This window comes from Balaenoptera acutorostrata, chromosome 17 (genome assembly GCF_949987535.1).
Source record: "Balaenoptera acutorostrata chromosome 17, mBalAcu1.1, whole genome shotgun sequence".
Taxonomy (NCBI): Eukaryota; Metazoa; Chordata; class Mammalia; order Artiodactyla; family Balaenopteridae; genus Balaenoptera; species Balaenoptera acutorostrata.
Window position 1 is genome coordinate 36,717,123 of NC_080080.1, and position 25,065 is coordinate 36,742,187.

General features: G+C 36.6%; 1 protein-coding gene across 1 annotated transcript in view; it reads right to left on the minus strand.

Annotated features, from left to right (window-relative positions):
• SPAG1 (sperm associated antigen 1) overlaps positions 1–25,065 on the minus strand; it is a 102,032-nt gene that overhangs the window by 58,403 nt on the left and 18,564 nt on the right. The window contains exons 5-9 of the mRNA XM_057532176.1: positions 22,922–22,986; positions 22,308–22,417; positions 21,290–21,395; positions 18,089–18,219; positions 14,699–14,805 (exon numbers count right to left, since the gene is read on the minus strand). Coding sequence (XP_057388159.1) covers positions 14,699–14,805; positions 18,089–18,219; positions 21,290–21,395; positions 22,308–22,417; positions 22,922–22,986 — 519 coding nt within the window. The remainder of the gene's footprint in view (positions 1–14,698; positions 14,806–18,088; positions 18,220–21,289; positions 21,396–22,307; positions 22,418–22,921; positions 22,987–25,065) is intronic.

Sequence of the window (25,065 nt, forward strand, 5' to 3'; positions counted from 1 at the left end):
GATGCAAGAAATGATTAACAAAGACCTAGAAGAATTAAAGAACAAATAAACAGAGATGACCAATACAATAACTGAAATGAAAACTACACTAGCAGGAATCAATAGCAGAATAACTGAGGCAGAAGAACGGATAAGTGACCTGGAAGACAGAATGGTGGAATTCACTGCTGCAGAACAGACTAAAGAAAAAAGAATGAAAAGAAATGAAGACAGCCTAAGAGACCTCTGGGACAACATGAAACGCAACAACATTCGCATTATAGGGGTCCCAGAAGGAGAAGAGAGAGAGAAAGGACCAGAGAAAATATTTGAAGAGATTATAGTCGAAAACTTCCCTAACATGGGAAAGGAAATAGCCACCCAAGTCCAGGAAGCGCAGAGAGTCCCATACAGAATAAACCCAAGGAGAAACACGCCGAGACACATAGTAATCAAAGTGGCAAAAATTAAAGACAAAGAAAAATTACTGAAAGCAGCAAGGGAAAAACGACAAATAACATACAAGGGAACTCCCATAAGGTTAACAGCTGATTTCTCAGCAGAAACTCTGCAAGCCAGAAGGGAGTGGCATGATATACTTAAAGTGATGAAAGGGAAGAACCTACAACCAAGATTACTCTACCCGGCAAGGATCTCATTCAGATTCGATGGAGAAATCAAAAGCTTTACAGACAAGCAAAAGCTAAGAGAATTCAGCACCACCAAACCAGCTCTACAACAAATGCTAAAGGAACTTCTCTAAGTGGGAAACACAAGAGAAGAAAAGGACCTACAAAAACAAACCCAAAACAATTAAGAAAATGGTCATAGGAACATACATATCGATAATTACCTTAAATGTGAATGGATTAAATGCCCCAACCAAAAGACATAGACTGGCTGAATGAATACAAAAACAAGACCCATATATATGCTGTCTACAAGAGACCCACTTCAGACCTAGGGACACATACAGACTGAAAGTGAGGGGATGGAAAAAGATATTCCATGCAAATGGAAATCAAAAGAAAGCTGGAGTAGCTATACTCATATCAGATAAAATAGACTTTAAAATAAAGAATGTTACAAGAGACAAGGAAGGACACTACATAATGATCCAGGGATCAATCCAAGAAGAAGATATAACAATTATAAATATATATGCACCCAACATAGGAGCACCTCAATACATAAGGCAACTGCTAACAGCTATAAAAGAGGAAATCGACAGTAACACAATAATAGTGGGGGACTTTAACACCTCACTTACACCAATGGACAGATCATCCAAAATGAAAACAAATAAGGAAACAGAAGCTTTAAATGACACAATAGACCAGATAGATTTAATTGATATATATAGGACATTCCATCCAAAAACGGCAGATTACACGTTCTTCTCAAGTGCGCACGGAACATTCTCCAGGATAGATCACATCTTGGGTCACAAATCAAGCCTCAGTAAATTTAAGAAAATTGAAATCATATCAAGCATCTTTTCTGACCACAACGCTATGAGATTAGAAATGAATTACAGGGAAAAAAACGTAAAAAAGACAAACACATGGAGGCTAAACAATACGTTACTAAATAACCAAGAGATCACTGAAGAAATCAAACAGGAAATAAAAAAATACCTAGACACAAATGACAATGAAAACACGACGACTCAAAACCTATGGGATGCAGCAAAAGCGGTTCTAAGAGGGAAGTTTATAGCTATACAAGCCTACCTAAAGAAGCAAGAAAAATCTCAAGTAAACAATCTAACCTTACACCTAAAGAAACTAGAGAAAGAAGAACAAACAAAACCCAAAGTTAGCAGAAGGAAAGAAATCATAAAGATCAGAGCAGAAATAAATGAAATAGAAACAAAGAAAACAATAGCAAAGATCAATAAGACTAAAAGTTGGTTCTTTGAGAAGATAAACAAAATTGATAAGCCATTAGCCAGACTCATCAAGAAAAAGAGGGAGAGGACTCAAATCAATAAAATCAGAAATGAAAAAGGAGAAGTTACAACAGACACCGCAGAAATACAAAACATCCTAAGAGACTACTACAAGCAACTTTATGCCAATAAAATGGACAACCTGGAAGAAATGGACAAATTCTTAGAAAGGTATAACCTTCCAAGACTGAATCAGGAAGAAACAGAAAATATGAACAGACCAATCACAAGTAATGAAATTGAAACTGTGATTAAAAACCTTCCAACAAACAAAAGTCCAGGACCAGATGGCTTCACAGGTGAATTCTATCAAACATTTAGAGAAGAGCTAACACCCATCCTTCTCAAACTCTTCCAAAAAATTGCAGAAGAAGGAACACTCCCAAACTCATTCTATGAGGCCACCATCACCCTGATACCAAAACCAGACAAAGACACTACAAAAAAAGAAAATTACAGACCAATATCACTGATGAATATAGATGCAAAAATCCTCAACAAAATACTAGCAAACAGAATCCAACAACACATTAAAAGGATCATACACCACGATCAAGTGGGATTTATCCCAGGGATGCAAGGATTCTTCAATATACGCAAATCAATCAATGTGATACACCATATTAACAAATTGAAGAAGAAAAACCATATGATCATCTCAATAGATGCAGAAAAAGCTTTTGACAAAATTCAACACCCATTTCTGATAAAAACTCTCCAGAAAGTGGGCATAGAGGGAACCTACCTCAACATAATAAAGGCCATATATGACAAACCCACAGCAAACATCATTCTCAATGGTGAAAAACTGAAAGCATTTCCTCTAAGATCAGGAACGAGACAAGGATGTCCACTCTCACCACTATTATTCAACATAGTTCTGGAAGTCCTAGCCACGGCAATCAGAGAAGAAAAAGAAATAAAAGGAATACAAATTGGAAAAGAAGAAGTAAAACTGTCACTGTTTGCGGATGACATGATACTATACATAGAGAATCCTAAAACTGCCACCAGAATACTGCTAGAGCTAATTAATGAATATGGTAAAGTTGCAGGTTACAAAATTAATGCACAGAAATCTCTTGCATTCCTATACACTAATGATGAAAAATCTGAAAGAGAAATTATGGAAACACTCCCATTTACCATTGCAACAAAAAGAATAAAATACCTAGGAATAAACCTACCTAGGGAGACAAAAGACCTGTATGCAGAAAACTATAAGACACTGATGAAAGAAATTAAAGATGATACAAATAGATGGAGAGATATACCATGTTCTTGGATTGGAAGAATCAACATTGTGAAAATGAGTATACTACCCAAAGCAATCTACAGATTCAATGCAATCCCTATCAAATTACCAATGGCATTTTTTACGGAGCTAGAACAAATCATCTTAAAATTTGTATGGAGACACAAAAGACCCCGAATAGCCAAAGCAGTCTTGAGGCAAAAAAATGGAGCTGGAGGAATCAGACTCCCTGACTTCAGACTATACTACAAAGCTACAGTAATCAAGACAATATGGTACTGGCACAAAAACAGAAATATAGATCAATGGAACAAGATAGAAAGCCCAGAGATTAACCCACGCACCTATGGTCAACTAATCTATGACAAAGGAGGCAAAGATATACAATGGAGAAAAGATAGTCTCTTCAATAAGTGGTGCTGGGAAAACTGGACAGCTACATGTAAAAGAATGAAATTAGAATACTCCCTAACACCATACACAAAAATAAACTCAAAATGGATTAGAGACCTAAATATAAGACTGGACACTATAAAACTCTTAGAGGAAAACATAGGAAGAACACTCTTTGACATAAATCACAGCAAGATCTTTTTTGATCCACCTCCTAGAGTAATGGAAATAAAAACAAAAATAAACAAGTGGGACCTAATGAAACTTCAAAGCTTTTGCACAGCAAAGGAAACCATAAACAAGACAAAAAGACAACCCTCAGAATGGGAGAAAATATTTGCAAATGAATCAACGGACAAAGGATTAATCTCCAAAATATATAAACAGCTCATTCAGCTCAATATCAAAGAAACAAACACCCCAATCCAAAAATGGGCAGAAGACCTAAATAGACATTTCTCCAAAGAAGACATACAGACGGCCACGAAGCACATGAAAAGATGCTCAACATCACTAATTATTAGAGAAATGCAAATCAAAACTACAATGAGGTATCACCTCACTCCTGTTAGAATGGGCATCATCAGAAAATCTACAAACAACAAATGCTGGAGAGGGTGTGGAGAAAAGGGAACCCTCTTGCACTGTTGGTGGGAATGTAAATTGATACAGCCACTATGGAGAACAATATGGAGGTTCCTTAAAAAACTAAAAATAGAATTACCATATGACCCAGCAATCCCACTACTGGGCATATACCCAGAGAAAACCGTAATTCAAAAGGACACATGCACCCGAATGTTCATTGCAGCACTATTTACAATAGCCAGGTCATGGAAGCAACCTAAATGCCCATCAACAGACGAATGGATAAAGAAGTTGTGGTATATATATACAATGGAATATTACTCAGCCATAAAAAGGAACGAAATTGAGTCATTTGTTGAGACGTGGATGGATCTAGAGACTGTCATACAGAGTGAAGTAAGTCAGAAAGAGAAAAACAAATATCGTATATTAATGCATGTATGTGGAACCTAGAAAAATGGTACAGATGAGCCAGTTTGCAGGGCAGAAGTTGAGACACAGATGTAGAGAATGGACATATGGACACCAAGGGGGGAAAACTGCGGTGAGGTGGGGATGGTGGTGTGCTGAATTGGGCGATTGGGATTGACATGTATACACTGATGTGTATAAAACTGATGCCTAATAAGAACCTGCAGTATAAAAAAACAAACAAAACAACTAATACTAAACTTTCATTGGGTTATTTGTATGGAAATATGTTAATATAAATGTTTCAGACATTACATGAAATTTCTAAAAATCTTATATTTGTATTTGTATGGAAATATGTATGGAAATATGTTAATATAAATGTTTCAGACATTACAGGAAACTTCTAAAAATCTTATATTTGTATTTGTATGGAAATATGTATGGAAATATGTTAATATAAATGTTTCAGACATTACAGGAAACTTCTAAAAATCTTATATGTTCTGGTATAAGGTTATAAGTAATAATCCTAGTTATTACTTTAAAATGTATATCTCAGAAATAACTAATTTTCTTGTCAACTGCATTATTATGAACTTTCATCAAATCTTTAACCATGGTCATTTTTAAGTCTTTTGTCATTTACAGACAGTTCTGGGTGTACTCTGATGCTTTTGCAAATATGTTCCTATAAAACGGTTTCATCTTCAAGGAATTCATGGAAAAGACTCTGACAAGTACAGGTTTCTGGTAACTGACTGTACTGCTGAACTGAATGAATAAGCATTTTCAGAACTCTAATGAAAAACTGATGAACTCATAAAAGTGCTAACAAAAGATCAAGATGAAAAAAAAATTAATTACATGGGACTGAGTGAACTGATGAGGATGAGTATAATTTTTGTGACTTTCTGTCTGAATTAAAAAAAAAATCCCACAAGGACTCAGAGGCAAAGAATATACAAATCAATTTTCACTGCAAAGTAAAGGAGCTGTTACAGTGGAGGATTACTGGACTGAATGTCAATATTATGACATAGTATGAGCGTGTTTCATGTTTGGTAATTGCAATCATTGTTGCTTTTGTTGTGGTCATCCATGTACAATGCTTGGTGTCAGTCTATTTATCTCTTGTAAAAATAAAATACAGTGTGTGTGTGTGGAAAAAAATAAAAAAAAAATAAAATAAAATAAAAGAAGGATGAAGAAAATCATCTGAAATCCTGCCACTCAGATAAACTATTGACATTCTGATGATCATCTTCCTAGATGTATTTGTATGCATATACACACACAGAGATGTCCAGTTTTATACAAATTAAACCATACTATACATGTTTTTTAAGAGTCATGTTGAAAGTTCTTTAATATTTTATGCCAACTAGAAATTTTAAAAAATACATCAAACCATTTTGCTTCCTTCCTCATGTTTAACACCTTACTGAGGTATAATTGACATAAACTGCACATACTTAAAGAGCACAAGTTTTAATAGATTTTGACGTAATAATAAACATATCCATCATTCACAAAACGTTTCTTCCTATCTTTTTGTTATGCTTCCCTTTTGCTCATCCCTGCAACCACTGTTCTTTCTGTTACAATAGATTAGTTTGCATTTTCTAGTTTTTTATATAAGTAGAATCATACTACATGTACTCTTTTTGTCTGGCTTCTTTCACTTAGCATAATTATTTTGAAATTTATCCATGTCGTCTTATGAACCTATTAGTTCATTCCCTTTTATCGTTCAGTAGTATTCTATTATATGCTTATAAAACGATTTGTTTATCCATTCACCTATTGATGGACATTTTAGGCTGTTTTCAGTTTTTGGCAATTACAAATGAAGCCATTATAAACATTTGTGCTTAAATCTTTGTATGGACCTATGCTTGTATTTTTCTTGGTGAATACTCGGAGTGGAGTGACTGGGTCATGCGGTAGGCGTATGATTGTTTTGTTTAACTTTTTACCTGTATTCCAAAGCAGTGGGATCATTTTATATTCCCAAAAGTTTCAGTTCTCCCACATGCCCACCAACACTTGGTATGGTCAATCATTTTCATTTTAGCTGTCTAACAGGTTTGTAGTGTTATCTCTTGTGGTTTTAACTTATGTTTCTCTAGTGACTAATGACATTGAGCATCTTTTCATGTGCTTATTTTCCATTCACATAACTCTTTTGGTGATGTGTCTGATCAAATATCTTGCTTATTTTTCATCAACCTGTTTGTTTTCTTATTATTGAGTTTTTAGAGTTCTGTATATATTCAGGATACAAGCCCTTTGTTGGATACATGATTTGCAAATATTTTCCCCCAGTCTATGGCTTGTCTTTTTATTCTTCTGATAGAATAAATAAAAACTTTTTAATTTTGATGAAGCCCAATTATCAACTTTTTATGGATTATGCCTCTGTGTCATACCTAAGGAATATTTGTCTCATCCAAGGTTATAAAGATTTTCTCTTATGTTTTTTCTAGAACTCTCATACTTCAAGTTTTATATTAAGGTATATGATCCATTTTGAGTTAATCTTTACATATGGTTAAGGTAAAAATGCATTTGGTTAAGGTCTGAAGTTAATATGTAAACATGAACTTATGTTGGATAGTAAAATTAAAGGTGGTTTTCCTTGTTTCAATTTTTTTCTTTTAGAATATTATAATGCTAACTTTTTAATGAACATACCATTATAAAAAGGAAATACTATGGTGTCAAGATGTGTTCCTAAGCGGCACCCTAAACCTAATCCACTGAAATGCTGACTTGATAAATGCAGCTGATACAGTAGGGACATCAGCTGCCTCTCAGAGAGAGTTAGATAACCTGAAAGGTATGTGGAAACAGTGACAACTTATTGGTGGAAGACAGTTCTCCATGGGTTTCCCATATTTCTGAATATATTGTAAGCAGAGGAACTAAACCACCCTTTTTCTAGACTTTTTTCTTTTTTTTTTTTTTTGATTTATAACAACAGGAATTTATTTCTCAGTTCTGAAGGCTGGGAAGTCCAAGTTTAAGGTGCTAGCAGATTTGGTTTCTGGTGAGGGCCTGCTTTCTGGTTCACAGACAGCTGTCTTCCTGCTGTGTCTGCACTTGGAGAAAGGGACCTAGATTATCTTTTTAAGGATGTCTGTACTGAGAACAGCCCTGGGAAATAGAGAATATTTCCCTTCAGAGGAGAGAAGGTTCGTTTGCTTTCCAGCAAAATAATGTTTCCCTCTGGCACAGAGGTTTGGCAGATTTGCTTGTATCCCATTATAAAATATGGGTGTTGGATTTTCTGAATTTGGGATTCTTCAGCTGTGACACAAACCCACCAACTGTGAAGCACCTATCTGGGCCTTCTGCCGCCCCCACGGAACTTGGGGGCCAGGGTAACGGACATGAGCTTGAAGCTCATCGGCTTGCCATGCCATGAGTAGCAAAGTCTTTTGTGCCTGACCCAGGAGTCTTGTATATTCTTCTAGGCAACCTTGCTAATTTTCATGTACGGTAAACTCTCAGGCCCTTCACAGCTCTTGACACTTACCTCTACTCCTTAGGCTTGAATACAGATTCCCTAAGTGTATATCTGAGTCAGTTTACTGTCAGGGATGCTATGCTTACCATGCAAATTGAGAAATGAACACTCTTTTATAGTCATCAAGCTCATGCTTAATCCTACCTAGCAAAGTTCTACACCATTTGCATAATAAATTGAACTTGGTTCAAAGAAAAGAATTGCTTACAAAGCTTCAGGAAAGAGAAAATTATTTGCCCTTCAGGAGTAGGTTTATGATTTTGGACAATTTAAGAGCCTGCTTTCTTCCACTTCAAATAGATGTTAACACTGGGAGTGTCTGAGATGTACCTCTTTATTTTTTTTTTTAACATCTATATTGGAGTATAATTGCTTTACAATGGTGTGTTAGTTTCTGCTTTATAACACAGTGAATCAGCTATACATATAAATATATCCCCATTATCTCTTCCCTCTTGCGTCTCCCTCCCACCCTCCCTATCCCACCCCTCTAGGTGGTCACAAAGCACTGAGCTGATCTCCCTGTGCTATGCAGCTGCTTCCCACTAGCTATAGGTTTTACATTTGGTAGTGTATATATGTCCATGCCACTCTCTCACTTTGTCCCAGCTTCCCCTTCCCCCTCCCCGTATCCTCAAGTCCATTCTCTAGAAGGTCTACGTCTTTATTCCCGTCCTGCCCCAAGGTTCTTCATGACCTTTTTTTTTTTTTTAGATTCCATATATATCTGTTAGCATACGGTATTTGTTTTTCTCTTTCTGACTTACTTCACTCTGTATGACAGACTCTAGGTCCATCCACCTCACTACAAATAACTCAATTTCATTTCTTTTTATGGCTGAGTAATATTCCATTGTATATATGTGCCACATCTTCTTTATCCATTCATCTGTCGATGGACACTTAGGTTGCTTCCATGTCCTAGCTATTGTAAATGGAGCTGCAATGAATATTGTCATACATGACACTTTTTGAATTATGGTTTTCTCAGGGTATATGCCCAGTAGTGGGATTGCTGGGTCATATGGTAGTTCTACTTTTAGTTTTTTAAGGAACCTCCATACTGTTCTCCATAGTGGCTGTATCAATTTACATTCCCACCAACAGTGCAAGAGGGTTCCATTTTCTCCACACCCTCTCCAGCATTTATTGTTTGTAGATTTTTTGATGATGGCCATTCCGACTGGTGTGAGATGATACCTCATTGTAGTTTTGCTTTGCATTTCTCTAATGATTAGTGATATTGAGCATTCTTTCATGTGTTTGTTGGCAATTTGTACATCTTCTTTGGAGAAATGTCTATTTAGGTCTTCTGCCCATTTTTGGATTGGATTGTTTGTTTTTTTGATATTGAGCTGCAGGAGCTGCTTGTAAATTTTGGAGACTAATTCTTTATCAGTTGCTTCATTTGCAAATACTTTCTCCCATTCTGAGGGTTGCCTTTTCATCTTGTTTATGGTTTCCTTTGCTGTGCAAAACCTTTTAAGTTTCATTAGGTCCCATTTGTTTATTTTTGTTTCTATTTCTATTTCTCTAGGAGCTGGGTCAAAAAGGATCTTGCTGTGATTTATGTCATAGAGTGTTCTGCTTATGTTTTCGTCTAAGAGTTTGATAGTGTCTGGCCTTACATTTAGGTCTTTAATCCATTTTGAGTTTATTTTTGTGTATGGTGTTAGGGAGTGTTCTAATTTTATTCTTTTACATGTAGCTGTCCAGTTTTCCCAGCACCACTTATTGAAGAGGCTGTCTTTTCTCCATTGTATATTCTTGCCTCCTTTATCAAAGATAAGGTGACCATATGTGCATGGGTTTATCTCTGGGCTTTCTATCCTGTTCCATTGATCTATATTTCTGTTTTTGTGCCAGTACCAAACTGTCTTGATTACTGTAGCTTTGTAATATAGTCTGAAGTCAGGGAGCCTGATTCCTCCAGCTCCATTTTTCTTTCTCAAGATTGCTTTGGCTATATGGGGTCTTTTGTGTTTCCATACAAATTCTGCAATTTTTAGTTCTAGTTCTGTGAAAAATGCCAGTGGTAGTTTGATAGGGATTGCATTGAATCTGTAGATTGCTTTGGGTAGTAGAGTCATTTTCACAATGTTCATTCTTCCAATACAAGAACATGGTATATCTCTCCATCTGTTTGTATCATCTTTAATTTCTTTCATCAGTGTCTTATAGTCTTCTGCATACAAGTCTTTTGCCTCCTTAGGTAGGTTTATTTCTAGGTATTTCATTCTTTTTGTTGCAATGGTAAATGGGAGTGTTTCCTTAATTTCTCTTTCAGATTTTTCATCATTAGTGTATAGCAAGAGATTTCTGTGCATTAATTTTGTATCCTGCTACTTTACCAAATTCATTGATTAGCTCTAGTAGTTTTCTGCTAGCATCTTTAGGATTCTCTATGGATAGTACCATGTCATCTGCAAACAGTGACAGCTTTATTTCTTCTTTTCTGATTTGGATTCCTTTTATTTCTTTTTCTTCTCTGATTGCTGTGGCTAAAACTTCCAAAACTATGTTGAATAATAGTGGTGACAGTGGGGAACCTTGTCTTGTTCCTGATCTTAGTGGAAATGGTTTCCGTTTTTCACTATTGAGGACAATGTTGGCTGTGGGTTTGTCATATACGGCCTTTATTGTGTTGAGGTAAGTTCCCTCTATGCCTACTTTCTGGAGGGTTTTTATCATAAATGAGTGTTGAATTTTGTCTAAAGCTTTTTCTGCATCTATTGAGATGATCATATGGTTTTTATTCTTCAATTTGTTAATATGGTGTATCACATTGATTAATTTGCGTATATTGAAGGATCCTTGCATTCCTGGGATAAACCCCACTTGATCATGGTGTATGATCCTTTTAATGTGCTGTTGGTTTCTGTTTGCTAGTATTTTGTTGAGGATTTTTGCATCTATGTTCATCAGTGGTATTGGCCTGTAGTTTTCTTTCTTTGTGACATCTTTGTCTGGTTTTGGTATCTGGGTGATGGTGGCCTCATAGAATGAGTTTGGGAGTGTTCCTCCTTCTGCTATATTTTGGAAGAGTTTGAGAAGGATAGGTGTTAGCTCTTCTCTAAATGTTTGATAGAATTTTCCTGTGAAGCCATGTGGTCCTGGGCTTTTGTTTGTGGGAAGATTTTTAATCACAGTTTCAATTTCAGTACTTGTGATTGGTCTGTTTATATTTTCTATTTCTTCCTGGTTCAGTCTCAGAAGGTTGTGCTTTTCTAAGAATTTGTCCATTTCTTCCAGGTTGTCCATTTTATTGGCATAGAGTTGCTTGTAGTAATCTCTCATGATCCTTTGTATTTCTGCAGTGTCAGTTGTTACTTCTCCTTTTTCATTTCTAATTCTATTGATTTGAGTCTTCTCCTTTTTCTTGATGAGTCTGGCTAATGGTTTATCAATTTTGTCTATCTTCTCAAAGAACCAGCTTTTAGTTTTATTGATTTTTGCTATTGTTTCCTTCATTTCTTTTTCATTTATTTCTGATCTGATCTTTATGATTTCTTTCCTTCTGCTAACTTTGGGGTTTTTTTGTTCTTCTTTCTCTAATCGCTTTAGGTGTAAGGTTAGATTGTTTATTCGAGATGTTTCTTGTTTCTTAAGGTAGGACTGTATTGCTATAAACTTCCCTCTAAGAACTGCTTTTGCTGCATCCCATAGGTTTTGGGGCGTTGTGTTTTCATTGTCATTTGTTTCTAGGTACTTTTTGACTTCCTCTTTGATTTCTTCTGTGATCTCTTGGCTGTTAAGTAGTGTATTGTTTAGCCTCCATGTGTTTGTATTTTTTACAGATTTTTTCCTGTAATTAATATCTAGTCTCATAGCATTGTGGTCGCAAAAGATACTTGATATGATTTCAATTTTCTTAAATTTACCAAGGCTTGATTTGTGACCCAAGATATGATCTATCCTGGGGAATGTTCCATGAGCACTTGAGAAGAAAGTTTATTCTCTTGTTTTTGGATGGAATGTCCTAGAAATATCAATTAAGTCCATCTTGTTTAATGTATCATTTAAAGCTTGCGTTTCCTTATTTAGTTTCATTTTGGATGATCTGTCCATTGGTGAAAGTGGGGTGTGAAAGTCCCCTACTATGATTGTGTTACTGTCGATTTCCCCTTTTATGGCTGTTAGCATTTGCCTTATGTATTGAGGTGCTCCTATGTTGAGTGCATAAATATTTACAATTGTTATATCTTCTTCTTGGATTGAGCCCTTGATCATTATGTAGTGTCCTTCTTTGTCTCTGGTAATAGTCTTTATTTTAAAGTCTATATTTTCTGATATGAGAATTGCTACTCCAGTTTTCTTTTGATTTCCATTTGTATGGAATATTTTTTTCCATCCCCTTTCAGTCTGTATGTGTCCCTAGGTCTGAAGTGGGTCTCTTGTAGACAGCATATGTACAGGTCTTGTTTTTGTAAGCATTCAGCCAGTCTATGTCTTTTGGTTGGAGCATTTAATCCATTTACATTTAAGGTAATTATCGATATGTATGTTCCTATTACCATTTTCTTAATTGTTTGGGGTTTGTTATTGTAGGTCTTTTCCTTCTCCTGTGTTTCCTGCCTAGAGAAGTTCCTTGAGCATTTTCTGTAAAGCTGGTTTGGTGGTGCTAAATTCTCTTAGGTTTTGCTTGTCTGTAAAGGTTTTAATTTCTCCGTCGAATCTGAATGAGATCCTTGCTGGGTAATCTTGGGTGTAGGTTTTTCCCTTTCATCACGTTAAATATGTCCTGCCACTCCCTTCTGGCTTGCAGAGTTTCTGCTGAAAGATCAGATGTTAACCTTATGGGGATTCCCTTGTATGTTATTTGTTGTTTTTCCCTTGCTGCTTTTAATATTTTTTCTTTGTATTTAATTTTTGATAGTTTGATTAATATGCGTCTTGGCGTGTTTCTCCTTGGATTTATCCTGTATGGGACTGTCTGCACTCCCTGGACTTGATTGACTATTTCCTTTCCCATGTTAGGGAAGTTTTCAACTATAATCTCTTCAAAGATTTTCTCAGACCCTTTGTTTTTCTCTTCTTCTTCTGGGACCTATATAATTCGAATGTTGGTGCGTTTAATATTGTCCCAGAGGTCTCTGAGACTGTCCTCAATTCTTTTCATTCTTTTTTCTTTATTCTGCTCTGTGGTAGTTATTTCCACTATTTTATCTTCCAGGTCACTTATTTGTTCTTCTGCCTCAGTTATTCTGCTATTGATTCCTTCTAGAGAATTTTTAATTTCATTCATTGTGTTGTTCATCATTGTTTGTTTGCTCTTTAGTTCTTCTAGGTCCTTGTTAAACGTTTCTTGTATTTTCTCCATTCCATTTCCAGATTTTGGATCATCTTTACTATCATTATTCTGAATTCTTTTTCAGGTAGACTGCCTATTTCCTCTTCATTTGTTTGGTCTGGTGGGTTTTTACCTTGCTCCTTCATCTGCTGTGTGTTTCTCTATCTTCTCATTTTGCTTAACTTACTGTGTTTGGGGTCTCCTTTTCGCAGGCTGCAGTTCGTAGTTCCCATTGTTTCTGGTGTCTGCCCCCAGTGGCTATGGTTGGCTGAGTGGGTTGTGTAGGCTTCCCGGTGGAGGGGACTAGTGCCTGTGTTCTGGTGGATGAGGCTGGATCTTGTCTTACTGGTGGGCAGGTCTGCGTCTTGTGGTGTGTTTGGAGTGTCTGTGACCTTACGATTTTAGGCAGCCTCTCTGCTAATGGGTGGGGTTGTGTTCCTGCCTTTCTACTTGTTTGGCATAGGGTGTCCAGCACTGTTGCTTGCTGGTCGTTGAGTGGAGCTGGGTCTTGGCATTGAGATGGAGATCTCTGGGAGATTTTTGCTGTTTGATATTACATGGAGCTGGGAGGTCTGTGGTGGACCAATGTCCTGAATTCAGCTCTCCCACCTCAGAGGCACAGGCCTAGCTGTGGCGCACTAGCCTACTTCAGGCTGTGTTCACGCAGCCAATTCCAGTCCTCTCCCTGGGATCCGACCTCCAAAGCCTGAGCCTCAGCTCCCAGCTCCCACCTGCCCCGGCCAGTGAGCAGACAAGCCTCTCGGTCTGGTGAGTGCTGGTCAGCACCAATCCTCTGTGCGGCAATCTCTCCGCTTTGCCCTCTGCACCCCTGTTGCTGCGCTCTCCTCCGTGGCCCCGAAGCTTCCCCCCTCCACCACCCGCAGTCTCCACCTGTGAAGGGGCTTCCTAGTGTGTGGAAACCTTTCCTCCTTTACAGCTCCCTCCCAATGGTGCAGGTCCCATCCCTATTCTTTTGTGTCCGCTTTTTCTTTTCTCTTTAGCCCTACCCAGGTACGTGGGGAGTTTCTTGCCTTTTGGGAGGTCTGGGTTCTTCTGCCAGCTTTCAGTAGGTGTTCTGTAGGAGTTGTTCCACATGTAGATGTATTTCTGATGTATTTGTGGGAAGGAAGGTGATCTCCATGTCTTACTCTTCTGCCATCTTGAAGCTCCTCGTACCTACTTCTTAAATCTGTGTCCTAATCCTCAACATCACTTTTCCAGCAAGACTGGTATCATTTTAACATAAATACAGAAATAGCAAACTATAGAATTAGGTGAGGTATCACTTTCTGTACTTACTTTGGCCAACTCATTATCAGGTTCAACAGCCAGTACTTTATTCAAATCTTTTATAGCTTCCTGGAGCTTGTTTTGATGTTTATACGTAGTGGCACGGCGCAGAAGAGCTGAAAATTTACCAAAATAAAAGACATACTTTAACATATGGCATTATGATTATAACACACCTTTCAAGTGTAAGAATATATGTAGCACAGAACAGTTTAGAATGCAATTGTGCAAACTACACCAACTACCAACGACCTGGCCCTCTGGCCGCTCCAGTCCCTACCAGCTCCTCCAAGGGCTGAGAGACTCAGTACCTCACCCCTCAGAGGCACCATGCTGTGCTACAACACTGGGAAGGTCTTCACTAAATAGTAACATGTTCCTCCTTATAATCATCACTACTATTATTTCCACTTTATGAAAACTTAGAAAACCCTTCCTTTAAATTTAGTACATTACTGACCAGCACCTGACCCAGAATATGGGTTGTTAGTGAAATCTCTACAGCACAGGGAACTGAAGGAATCCTGGTGATTAAGTCAGCTAGGTTCAGAAATTGAATACTTTAGCAATTTGTATCAGGGTTTTGGTTTTTTTTTTGATAGATTACAATATCTAATTTTATCATTTTTTAATACTGAAATGAATGCCTTCCTAGTCCAATTGTTATTAATTATATAATGAGAGAATTTTGTGTAGTTAGACATGATTTTGAAAAGAATCAGTCTTGGTAATTCTGAAAAGTGAGATATTTATATCTGATTTATTTTAATACACTATTTTTTTTTTTTTTAGATTTTTTTTTTGATGTGGACCATTCTTAAAGTCTTTATTGAATTTGTTACAATACTGCTTCTGTTTTATGTTTTGGTTTTTTAGCCACAGGCATGTAGGATCTTAGCTTCCCGACCAGGCATCGAACCCACACCCCCTGCATTGGAAGGCGAAGTCTTAACCACTGGACTGCCAGGGAAGTCCCAATATGCTATTTTAAAACATAAATTTCACTAGTTTGATTTTAGTCCTAGAAAGAGCCACGAAAATCTAGAGGATAAATCATTTTATCATAAGTGTAATCAAAATTGTAGCATAAGTACAAGTTTAGCTTTTACTATTACTACTCAGATTTCAGAAGGGATTGTCCATAAAGAAATATTCATGATATAACAATTACCATTTTTTAAAACTTTTTACTTTGGAAAATACTTTAGATTTACAGAAAGTTGCAAAGCTAATACAGATAGTTCTCATATACCTTCACCCAGCTTTCCCTAATGCTAACATCTTATGTAACTATGGTATTTTTGCCAAAACTAAGAAAATAACATTGGTACAATACTGTTAACTAAACTACAGGCTTTCTTTGGATTTCACCAATTTCTCCACTAATGTCCTGTTTCTGTTCCAGGATGTAATCAAATACCACATTGCATTCAGAACAATTATTTTTTGAGTAAAAAATAAAGTTTTGAAGTGGAAGATATTTATCCACTTAAGAAAACCTAAGACTTTTCAATGCTTTATGGCCATAGTGATTACTAGATGTGGCTCTGTCAAAATTTTTTTTAAATAGTGAAGATTCTGGTGCCTGAGGAATTATTCAATCAAGGAAGAATGAAAACAGAAGGCCATTCTACTGGCAGAAGAGTAGCACAGTGGTTGAATGTGGGCTCCTGATGTCTCATCCAGTGTTGAGTCCTGGCTCTGTCACTTACTAGCAGTGTGATCTTAGGTGAGTTGTTCAATCTCTCTATGCCTCAGTGTCCTTTTGTAAAATGAGTGTGCTAATAACAGTGCCTGCACATTTACTGAGCCGTTGTGAAAATTAATGGAGTTAATACATGTACTACATGGCACAGGGCCTGGCACAGTGATGGTGTGGGCCCATCAGGAGATCGTAAAACCTTTACCAGGCACCTGCCTAAAGCTGGGAGCCCACCGGTACTCTGTGATAGAGACAACATACAGGCACAGGAGAACTCTACTGGGGAAAGGAGAGCAATCTATTATGATGACAGTAGGTCTGATGCACGGGGATCCACCCTCAGCACAACCATGGTTTCTGCCCACTCACGTTTGTAGGCATGTGAAGAAAAATTAAGTGGTTATATTTATCTGAATCCGTAAGTGTTTAAAGAAATAGAATGAGTCTGTTATAATTTATGCCACTTCCTTTTGGAATGACTCCTTGATAACAGAAAAGGAGAGTGGAGTCTGACTTGCATACTTCAGGCTTGGACCACAGCAAGGTGGTGCAGTCACTGAGACAGGAAATCAGAACAGAGGACAGGTGTTGGTGGAAAGATGTAGTCAGTTTTAGACACATTTAATTTAAAATGTCTATGGACATCTAGGTGGAAAAGCCCACAAAGCAGCTGGTAGAAAGTTCTAGAGCTCTGGTGTGGACTTATTGTATTATATTAATAAATATTTTTAAATCTATATTAAATTATACTTAAATTTATTTTTGAATAAAAAGATACAGTTCAATAAGCCAGTCACAAAAAGATAAATACTGTATGATTTCATTCATATGATGTACCTAAAATAATAAAATCATAGAGACAGAAAGTAGACTGGTGGTTGCCAGAGGCTGGGGTGGGTGGAGAGAATACAGAGTTGCTGTTTAATGGGTGCACTTTCAGATTTAAAAAGTTCTGAAGATGGATGGTAGTGATGACTGCACAACAATATGAATGTACGTAATACCACTGAACTATTCACTTAAAAATGATTAAGATGGTAAATTTTATGTTATGTCAATTTTACCACAATAAAAAAAAAATTGAAAGAAAAAAAACCCCACAAACCACAATTCAAATGCAAGCGTGAGATATTTCTTTTAAAACACATGTATAGGGGCTTCCCTGGTGGCGCAGTGGTTGAGAATCTGCTTGCCAATGCAGGGGACACGGGTTCGAGCCCTGGTCTGGGAAGATCCCACATGCCATGGAGCAACTAGGCCCGTGAGCCACAACTACTGAGCCTGCGCGTCTGGAGCCTGTGCTCTGCGACAAGAGAGGCCGAGATAGTGAGAGGCCCGCGCACCGTGATGAAGAGTGGCCCCCGCTTGCCACAACTAGAGAAAGCCCTCACACAGAAACGAAGACCCAACACAGCCAAAAATAAATAAATAAAATTAATTAATTAATTAATTAATTAAAAAAACACATGTACACTTTATTCAATCAATCATCTGGGATTATTAGCTACTTCAATTCAAATAATTAGGAACTTAAATTCCAAGTTAAACTTGAAATTAAAAGTAACTTGAGGAAGGTAATGATTCACATATAGAAATTTGAGTTCATTTGAAATATTTTTAGTGTAAATATAAGTGTCTACAAATGGTCTTTAACAGATCCTGTTGCAAATTTAAAGGTATTCCATGAACACTTTTACCCTTTAAGTTCCCGGGTTCTAACTCCAAGACCTTTTCACAATCCTGAAAAGCACTGTTCCAGTTCTGTAATTTGAGTTCCGCTTGAGCGCGATTGTTATAGGCTGCTACCGTGGGAAGCACTGATATGCTCCTGTAAAAGAGACACTTAATGGCAACAAGCAGATGACAGGAAAACATAAGATAGAGAAAGTCATCTAAAGTTGTAAGTAAAACAATCACAGCTCGTGTTACGGGTGCAATTGTGTCCCCCCAAATTCATATGTTGAAGTCCTAACCCCCAGCACCTCAGAATGTAACTATACTTGGAGATAGTCTTTAAAGAGATAATTAAGTTAAAGTGAGGTCATGAGGGTGTTCCCTAATCCAATATGACTGGTGTCATTATAAGAAGACGAGATTGGTACACAGACATGCACAGAGGAAAGCTCACTTGAAGACACAGAGAGAAGATGGCCATCTACAAGCCAAGGAGAGAGGCATCAGAAGAAACCAACCCTACAGACACCTTGATCTCAGACTTCTAACCTCCAGAGCTGTGAGAAAATACTTTTCTGTTGTTTAAGCCACTCAGTCTGTGATGGTTTATATGGCAGCTCTAGCAAATGAATATGGCTTGCATCATCAAAAATAATAACATACAATTCTATAAACATATTAAATCAATGTTTGGACAGATGCTTAAATATCCAGTTAAGAGATTTAACGTTGACTCTGGCTTTAGAAGTGACATGATCACTTAAATACCCACAGATCTCTTAAAAACCCAGTTTAGTTAACATCAAATATCAAATACATTTTTTTTTACTCTTTAGGGACAAGTTTCTAGTACAAAAAAAAAGGAGCAATCAACCACAACTAATCCTTTATTAAGCTGTTATTGTGTTAACAGATAAAAATTAGTCTGTAATCTAAAAGTAAATTTAAATCTAAGGAAATGATCATAATTTTATCAAAGGAATTTAATTGAAGGAAACAGAAGAGAGTAGTAGTAATTGAGGAATACAGACCTTAAGAGAGTAAATTTTGCTACATTAATGGTATGAATGCAAAATAATTAATGAAAAGAAGAATTTAAAACCTACCTGGCTGTTGCTTTAAAAACTGATTTGGAATGCTGTAAAATAATGTATTCCTAGATATAGGAAACATAAGGGTATCAGTGCACTAAATTTTCTAAATCCAGAAAAAAAAAAATGGGAAAGTCACAAAAAGTGTCAATTTACTAAGATCATTAAAGATGAATATAAAGAAATTACACAGTTGGGTAGAGACCAAACATGGACAATACATGTAAGAATAAATAACACGAGTACCTGACACTGAGTACTTCCCACATGCCAGGCACTAAACAGTCAACTCATTTAATCCTCATTATAATCCACGGAGGAGGCATTACTGCTCTTACGATTTTACAGATAAGAAAATAGATGTAACGGAAAGGTTAAGTAACATGCCCAAGGCCACAAGCTTGGAAATGGTAGAGTCAGGATTTAAATCCCAACTGTCTACTCCAGCACCTGTTCTCTTTACCATCATGTTACCCTGCCTTTCAGCATGTTGTTTTATTTAATCCTCACAGCTGCTCTGAGGTAGGCACTGTTATAGTCTCATCGCATTGAGAAGACTGAGGTAAGAGAGTTGAAGAATCTACCCAAGGTCAGAAAAGTGGCAATTTGAGTTCCCTTAACCATTACAATATGCTGCTTTAATTCTTCACCTCTATGATTTCTTCAAAGAGGAAGACAAGAAAAAGTTTGTTCCCTGTAATAGGCAAGAGATCCTCCACTGGTGGAAATCTACAAAAAGACAAATAACCATACCAGAGCTGACATCCACCTGCCTGAACAGGGGAGGCTGTACTGAATGAACAATACCTCAATATCCTCTTTACTTTGTATGTTCACTTAAACAGTTGAGCAAACTTCTTTACAGACACCAACAACATTAAAAAAAATTTTTCTTTCCAAAGGTGGAAGCAAGATTGTACAGAGTTTAGCTCTAAGAAAGCATTAGTGGTTGTATAAGCACAGTTTGTCTCTAACAATATTTCAGGAAATTAGTTTACTTTTCATAGACTGTAAGAGCTTCATAAGTTCATGCAAGCATACAATGAACATCTACTATGAACCAGGTACTCTGCTGGGTATTAGGGATACAATGATATTAAAAAAATGACAAGTGGGCTTTGCTCTTACAGAGCTTACAGTCCAGTTAGTGCCAAATCACACACACTTGAATTGTACCTCCAACAAAGTAGAGTTAAGATTACTATATGGGTATGTAAATGGGGGGTGGGGTTAAACTGAGTAGGGTGGAGGTTTAACCTAGTCTGAAAAGTAAAGGCAGACTTCCCCAAAGAAGTGAGACATGGGCTGAGATCTGAAGAATAAGTCAGAATTAACTAAATCATGAGAAGAAGGGAGAGTATTCTAGATGGAGGACCCAGCATAAGCAAAGGCCCTGTGGCGGGAGGTAGCACCATAAGTACTAGGATCCAGGCAGTCTGACTATAGAACCTGAGTTCTTAACCTCTATGCTATATGAACTTTCTGTCGAGTTCCATTCAGACAGCTTCTATTTTCTCTGTAAAACAGTAAAGTTAGAACCTCTGTCAAAAGTGGGGATGAAGTGGGAGCTTGGAGGTTTAAGGAAATTATTGAAAAAACAAAGCAAACACAAATGAATTTATGATAAATCACAAGTACAATATCTTAAGTGGTTCTGACACTGATTATTTAGCTTATTTACATCATTTCAACAATTAAATTTAAACATTATCATTTTTTTAAATGGCAATTTTGGGGCTTTCCTGATGGCGCAGCGGTTAAGAATCCGCCTGCCAATGCAGGGGACATGGGTTCGAGCCCTGGTCCGGGAAGATCCCACATGCTGCGGAGCAACTAAACCTGTGCGCCACAACTACTGAGCCTGCTCTCTAGAGCCCACAAGCCACAACTACTGAGCCCATGTGCCACAACTACTGAAGCCCGTGTGCCTAGAGCCTGTGCTCCACAACAAGAGAAGCCACTGCAATGAGAAGCCCATGCGCCCCAACGAAGAGTAGGCCCCACTTGCCACAACTAGAGAAAGCCTACGCGCAGCAATGAGGACCCAACACAGCCAAAAAAATAAAATAAATAAATTAAAACATAAATAAATAAATAAATGGCAAGTTTAAACCACAACGAAAATCTGCTCACCGTGTATAATACATCACAGCCTCTTCATAATCTCCTGAGTTAAAAGCTTCATTTCCTTTCTCCTTTTCATGAGTAGCAAGAAAATCCTTTTCCTTCTCAGTTAGACCTAGAAATAAATGTTATCTGCTATAAGTAAAAATATAACTTAGTATAACTTTAACAAATTTAAATCCAAGAATGCTTATTTTAACAGAAGCAGAAAATTATAAAACAAATAAAAGAAGATAAAAGTTTCCTAAGTTTAGAGATATTTCTTTTCTTTTTTTTAATTATTCAGAATTTTTTTTTTTTTTTTTTTTAAGATTTCTTTATTGACTGATTGATTGCTATGTTGGGTCTTCGTTTTTGTGCTATGGCTTTCTCCAGTTGTGGCAAGTGGGGGCCACTCTTCATCGCGGTGCGCGGGCCTCTCACTATTGTGGCCTCTCTTGTTGCGGAGCACAGGCTCCAGACGCGCAGGCTCAGTAGTTGTGGCTCACGGGCCTAGTTGCTCCGCGGCATGTGGGATCTTCCCAGACCAGGGCTCGAACCCGTATTTCCTGCATTAGCAGGCAGATTCTCAACCACTGCGCCACCAGGGAAGCCCCAGAATTTTTGAAGGTTTAGATTTTTTGAATAATTGTTTTGTTTTACTTTAATGGTACTATACACCTGTGGACTTCAAGTGAAAACAACCTCCTCCATCTTTTTGTTTTGAGGCAAAAAGAAAAAAATTTGAGGGATTTGGAGGAAAAAGAAGATTTGAAAAAGGGAATGAAAAATGAATTACAGTAAAAAAATAGGTTTATATATATATTTTTAAGTCTTACTAAATTTAAATATCGTAACTCTTACTCATAAAATTAAGAAGTTAAAGGATAGAATGGAATTTGTTAGAGGTGGTAAGCTCTAGGAGAAAATCCATAAACTTTTCATGGAAATCTGCAGCACTTAAAGAGAATGTCTTTGGGTCAACAGCTTTTATTATATTTCAAAAAATTTAGAGACTACTAAATTATTCTTATTTTCCCCCAATTACCTGCTGTATCTAGTCTTGTCTCAATTTTAGACAAATGCAACTTGTTGTTTACTATAGTTTTTTCTTTGTAATCTTCATCAATTTTCGCACATTCCTTTTCCACGTCAAATCTTAAATGAAAGAATAATAAAACTAGAAAAAAAAAGCTCAATACAAACAAGACAGTAAAATTTATTATTGATATTCTTGTATTTGTATCACTGTGCCTTTAGAAATAATATTCCAAAAATATATGATAGGTTTGTATTAGAAGTCACCTCTATTCTTTCCTAGAAAACATGGAATTTATGAGGACTTAAATATTAATCAGACCTAAACTGTGTGGAACTTTGGTATTAAAATTGTAACCAATTTCTCTTAATTTAAAAATTTGTTATTTTTTATTTTGGATGGGTATAAGTATTACATTAGCTATTTTTAGTTACTCTTATAAATAAAAGGATGCAGTAGTTTTTTATTTAATGAAAAAACAAAATCAAGAGTGCTTAATCCAAATACTCTTAGTACTCTACTGACATAACTTGATATTTGATATGTTCAGGTTTAAAACAATAAAGAATTTATTACAGTATTTTATGGTAGAGAATTTTTATATAAAGAAATATAAAACATACTTATCCCACTCTGCATAGTCCCTCGGAATTTTCTTTTTAGCTGGTCTACTTTTAGAATTTTTTTCCTGAAAGAAAAAATTATATTTTATGAGATATTTAATATAAGATTAGCAGATTTTCCTTTAAATGTGTAGTACTGGATTAAGGTACACAAATTGAATGGGTAAGAAAAATAGGTACCCTTGAAGTTACAACAACTCCAGTATTATAACTTTTTTAACACAATAATATACAGCAGGTTAAAAAGTGATTTTAAATTTATAGTTAATTATGAGAGTGATGGGCAGGACTTTAAGTACATATATAAAATTTTAAAACTTATATGTGTGAAATGTGATTATTATTGATTTTTCTTATAATAATAAAGTACTAAACTATCATTCATTCTTTTAAAACCTAGGCATTGAAGAAATAAGAATAACTACTTTGCTATGTTAGACAGAGCTGTTTTGCTTGCAATGACAGGCACCCAACTTGAACTAATTTTAGTTAAAAAGAATAAATTATTGGCTTATGTAACCAAACTGATGAAAGGGCAGGGGTATTGCTGGATAAAGGATTCATATACCCTCTTTCTACAGCTCTCCCTCTCTCCCCTTTTCTCCTTCTCTCCCCCAGAAGTCTCTGCTTCTCTCTCCCTGATTTTGTTTTCCCTGCTGTCTGCTTGCTTTTTCTATGTAGTTGGAAATGTGGCCACACACAGTCTGGGATTATAACCTGACAGGCCTCCCAATCAGAAAGGAAAAGGAGAGTGACTCTTCTCTCCATCTTTAGTTAGAGAAATCCCAGGGAAGGACTCTGATTGGCTAGCTTGGGTTATGGGCCCATCACTGACCAAGCACTAGCTTGGTGCTATTAAGTGTCTCAACCCAGGTCACATGTCCACTGCAAGCACCTTGAAGGGAATGGGAGGAAAGCAAACAACAGTTCACAAATAGTTTCTTAAATGGTTTCTTAAAAGTCATAATTTGAAACCATTTGAATGGGTCATTTATACAAGCACGGTTTTCTATCATTGTACATTGGTCATTAGGAGTTACACAGATCTTCCAAATATTCCTACATTTCATTATACAATTAAAAAATCATATCTGTTAAAATCCTCAAGGAGTTCACCAACAGGCACATGCAAAGATGCTCAACATCACTAATCATCAGGGAAATGCAAATTAAAACCACGAGATACCACCTCACACCTGTCAGAATGGCTATCATCAAAAAGACCACAAATAACAAATATTAGAGAGGATGTGAAGAAAAGGGAACCCTTGTACATTGTTGGTGCATCCACTGTGGAAAACAGTATGGCGGTTTCTCAAAAAACTAAAAATAGAACTACCCTATGATCCAGCGATTCCACTCCAGGGTATATATTTGAATAAAATGCAAACACTAATTCAAAGAGATACATGCACCCCAATGTACACAGCAGCATTATTTACAATTGCCAAGATGTGGAAGCAACTTAAGTGTCTATCAACAGATGAATGGATAAAGGAGAAGTAGTGTATACAAACATAAAAAAGAATGAAATTTTGCCATTTGCAACAACATGGATGGACTTGGAGGGTATTATGCTAGGTGAAATAAGTCAGACAGAGAAAGACAAATACTATATGATATCACTTATATGTGGAATCTAAAAAATAAAACAAACTAGTGAATATAACAAAAAGGAAACAGACTCACAGATACAGAGAACAAACTAGTGGTTACCAATGGGGAGAGGGGAGGGGGAGGGGCAAAACAGGAGTAGGAGATTAAGAGGTACAAAGTATTATGTATAAAATAAATTAGCTACAAGGATATACTGTACAACACAGCTAATATGTACAATACTGTACAACACAGCTAATATGGCCAATATTTTATAATAACCATAGATGGAGTATAACCTTTAAAAACTGTGAATCACTGTTATAACACCTGTAACTTGTATAATATTGTACATCAACTATATCTCAATTGTTTAAAAGTAAAAAAAAAAATCCTCATGGAGCTCATCATAAAAGTCATTAAGTGTCCTTAAAAAACTAAAAATAGAATTACCATATGACCCAGCAATCCCACTACTGGGCATATACCCAGAGAAAACCATAATTCAAAAGTCATTAAGTGTCTCCCTTAAGGGGAAATTTTTTTTG